The sequence below is a fragment of the Octopus sinensis genome, linkage group LG17, assembly GCF_006345805.1.
Source record: "Octopus sinensis linkage group LG17, ASM634580v1, whole genome shotgun sequence".
Taxonomy (NCBI): domain Eukaryota; kingdom Metazoa; phylum Mollusca; class Cephalopoda; order Octopoda; family Octopodidae; genus Octopus; species Octopus sinensis.
Window position 1 is genome coordinate 28,527,119 of NC_043013.1, and position 4,525 is coordinate 28,531,643.

Genomic DNA, 4,525 nt, shown 5'->3' on the forward strand with positions numbered 1-4,525 from the left:
ATATGCAGTGAATGCATATTGGATAAAATTTCTATGTTGTGATGCAAGTATGTCTCAACATAACTGCTTTATATTGTAAGACATATATTTATATCATATGTGGGTGGAATGCATGTTATATTGACTATTGATATTATATATTACTTTCGATAAAGGAACTGTGATCAGAGTGTAGCTGGACAATAGATATGTCATAACAATTGCATATCAGACATAGGGAATGCATGTTTTACCAGTGTATTTATTAAATACTGGTTTCAGCTCATTTATTTTACAATGCTGTTATTTATGATGTCATGGGTATAGAAGTACATATATATATTCAAAATGTGACCGCGTGTGTACCATTGACGATTTTTTTTCCTCTGTCTTCCCTTCTCTGGATCTTTCCTTCTCCTATGTTTCCAATGAAGAGCTCTGCTCAAAATGTTAAACCCTCCTTCCCTTCCTTCCTGAGCATCCAATAATACTATATTTGTTCCACGTCCTCGCGTTGTTGTGTTTTCTCTTTGTGTTTTCATGTTTGGATTAACTATATATATATATATATATATATATATATATATATATATATATATATAATATATATATATATATATATATATATATATTATATATATATATATACATGTGCCTGGACATTTTTTAAGTGAGGAAAAGCCTTGTACATAGCCAATACTACTCTTTAAACAAGATTCACCTTCAGCTTGCTAAAGGTTAAAGTAGAAGGCTAAATGTGACAAGTAGTTAGTAGAGGGAGGTAAAGAAGCAGTAGGTTTAGATAATGATATTTACATTATTTACATTATTTACATTGGACGGATATGTGTCCTCATCTTGTTTATCATTACTGGTGGAATTTTGAACCCAACCCTGGGTTCTCATTCCTAAGGTATTTTTTACTGCTGCTGCTGCTGCTGCTGTTGTTGTTGTTGTTGTTGTTATTATTATCAACATCATCGTCATCATCATCATTATCATTATTATTATTATTATTATTATTATTATTTTATTATTATTATTATTATTATTATTATTATTATTATTATTATTATTATTCAGTACTTTTATTTTTATAACGTGCTTTCACTTCACTACTGAGCACAGCTCTGTGTGCCTTGGGTATGTGCTGTGGTTTGGTTTGATGCTCTTACGGTTACTGTATTGAGAGTGTTTTGCGTAGGATGTGTGCAGTGCCAAGTAGTGCAATTTTCTGTATGTTATATATATTTGCACTACTTGGCACTGCACACATCCTACGCAAAACACATTATTATTATTATTATTATTATTATTATTATTATTTATTCGCATTGAAGTCTAATGCTGGCTCCATACCGATTAGATAATACTGTTCTATATTTTAGAGATGAGAAATTCTGTATATTATTTACATTTTTTCGGATATGTGTCCTCATCTTGTTTGTCATTAACAACATTTCAGCTGATTTACTTGCCAGCCTTCATCACCTGTCCAGGTGGAATTTTGTAGAATAATGTAAATAATGGATGGAATTCCTCATCTCTAAGCTATAGAACAGCATAATATATACTGTATATTCCAGCATATAAGACACTTTTTAAATTTTAATGTCTGCATTTACCTCAAAAGAAGAATTAGTTTTCATTGGATGCAGAGGAAATTATAGGTGTTACATCAGCATTTCCCTTCTCCTTGGGAGAAATCTAAACAAAGCCCAGGAATCTCTCACTCCCATCATTTGAATGGCTGTTGATCCCACTAAGTTCTTCTGGTTTTTGACAGGTCTTGTTTTTCATCCTGCAGAGCTTCCAATGAAAATCACCCTCCTTGTGAAAGGCTTGGTATGATTCTTGATTTAGTTGCTAGTGGCCTGACCATGTGACATACATGCATACATGGGTGGGGTCAGGGTAAAAAAAAAGAATGTTTTTTTCTGGCGCTACACATGTATGTGCCTGTGAGGATGGTGAGGTGGCAGAATCATTAGCATGCAGACAAAATGCTTAGTGACATTTCATATATCTTTATGTTGTGAGTTCAAATTCTGCTTTACATTTGGGGGGGGGGGGGGTTCAGTGAAATAAGTTGAGCTCTGGGGGGCTATGTAATTCACTAGACTCTTCCTCAAAATTTCAGGTATTGTACTGAAAAGCTTACAATACCTAAAAATAGGAAATTAATTGAAGAAGCAATGTTCATTTAAAATAGGGATATTTTCTTTCAATTTATAATAAATTATTTTGAACAATTAAATGGAATTAATTTTTAATTCTTTCTCAAATTTCATTTAAAAGAAATCTCAGAGGAGAACTATTTTGTTTCTATTATTTTCAAGTTAAGGTTGAAAAAAAAAGACATTTTGAATTATTCTCTATATACATGTACTTGTAGATGGGTTAAGGACCTAAGGAAAAAATCCTCAAAAGCAAAGGAAATATAAGAAAGCAAGAAGCAGTTGAATGCTTTCAATTGACAATAAATTATTTTGAACAATTTCTAGAATTAATTTTAAATTATTTCTTAAAATTAACAAAAAGGAAAAAGAGAAAAAAATGACAAATCTCTAGTTAGAAATACTGTAATTATTTTCTTTTTTTTTTCTCATTAATATCTTAAATTTCATATTCTTTTTGAGCATGTTTTTTTTAAAATTTTATTTATTTTTTTTGCGTCAGATATATCAATTAATATGAAAATTCATTTTTTTCTCCTAAATATGAATTTCTTATTTATTTCCTCACTTTCTTTTTTTTGTTTTAATTTTGCAGCCTGATGATAGAGGAACGGTAAGTACATTTTTAATTTGATACTGTCATGCATGTATACATTATTAACACAAGATAAAATTTTATTTTTAAAAGTAAATTTTTTTAATAAACAATCAATATAAACTTGCATGTGTGTTTGTGTGTGTGTGTGTGTGTGTGTGTGTGTGTTCTCCTGAAGGACCGCTGTAGATCTGCATTCTAATGTGCCATGAACACCCACTGCAGAGGATGCAAATTATCTCAATAGTGAAACGTGCATAGGGTACACATAGCATAAACTGCATCCTGTATTTATCATAATTTTTTGGGGATGGTCATCTTTTACCTATTAAACACACACCACTATCTTTTTGGTCTATTATTTTTGGGTTAAGGTTGAATAAAAAAGAACATTTTGAATTATTTTCTATGTTCATGTCCTTCTAGATGGGTTAAGGACTTAATGAAAAAAATAACCTAAAAGCAAAGAAAATATAAAACAAAACAAGCAATTGAATGCCTTCAATTGATAAGAAATTATTTTTAACACTTTAGTTTTCTTCATATTATTTTTAGTTTGTACATCTGCCAAAGTTATTTCATCACACATCTGTGACCTCTTCAGTGACTCTCTGTCACATGATCTCTTCTTGTCCTGCTTATCAAAGAAATAATATTTGTTCAATGACTGACTCTGTTGCTACTCTGAGTTGCTTGTGTGTATATGTCCATTCTGGCAGTCAATAAAACATGCTGCTCTATACAGTAATATCCAAATGTATAAATGCTTACTTGTGCATGCACATTTATACATACACACACACACACACACCACACACACACACATACACACACACGCGCGCACACACACGCACACACACACACACACACACACCACACACACACACACACAGAAGCAGTTACTCATAAATGAGTATGACATGGTAACAGAAAAAAATTTTTATTTTCAAATTTAATGAAGAAACTTCATTCAAATGTTTCATGCTTTTATGAGACAACAGCTACCACTGGCTATCATTGGTAATTTTGGCGTCGAGGATATTACTCAAGTGTTCTGCAATTTCTACTTCCTTTCTCATCATTTAGAGTCAGTTGCTATCTTCTTCCATTCAATTACAATCAGAACCCTTGCTTCACTGAGATGTTGTTTGATGACATCTTTATAACATCCATGACTCACAAGTGCACATACTACAGTTAACCTTTAGCATGCTGAAGACAAATCATATTGCTGTATGAGTTTTCTCCCCTCTCAATGAAACACAATGTACTTGAAGTTACAAGGGAGAAAACTTGTACAACAACATGATTCACCTTCAGCATGCTAAAGGTTAAAGTAGAAAGCTAAATGTGACAAATAGTTAGTAGGAGGTAAAGAAGCAGTATGTTAACATAGTAATATATACTGCATATTCTAGCATATAAGACAGACTTTTTAAATCTTAAATGTAACAAAAAAATTTGCATCTGTTTAATGTGGTACTGAGTGGACACTGAGTGTCTGGTTGTATGGTGAGACATTAAATTTGTTTTTTCCTTAAAATATACTTTTTTGTCTCATAAAATAGGTGCAGCTTATGCATGAATTTGTCTTATATGCCACAAATACTATATATATATATATATATATATATATACATACATACATGTACATATTTACATATATATACAACATATATATGTATATATATATATAATTATATATATATATATGTTTGTCTTTCGTCTCCATACAGCTGAAGCTAAAAACTTTCACTCACAAAAACTTATTCAC

General features: G+C 31.2%; 1 protein-coding gene across 1 annotated transcript in view; it reads left to right on the forward strand.

The window, feature by feature from the left end:
- Window positions 1-4,525, forward strand: part of LOC115220945 (alanyl-tRNA editing protein Aarsd1) — a 584,344-nt gene that overhangs the window by 202,718 nt on the left and 377,101 nt on the right. The window contains exon 3 of the mRNA XM_029791155.2: window positions 2,752-2,769. Within this exon, the coding sequence (XP_029647015.1) occupies window positions 2,752-2,769 (18 nt within the window). The remainder of the gene's footprint in view (window positions 1-2,751; window positions 2,770-4,525) is intronic.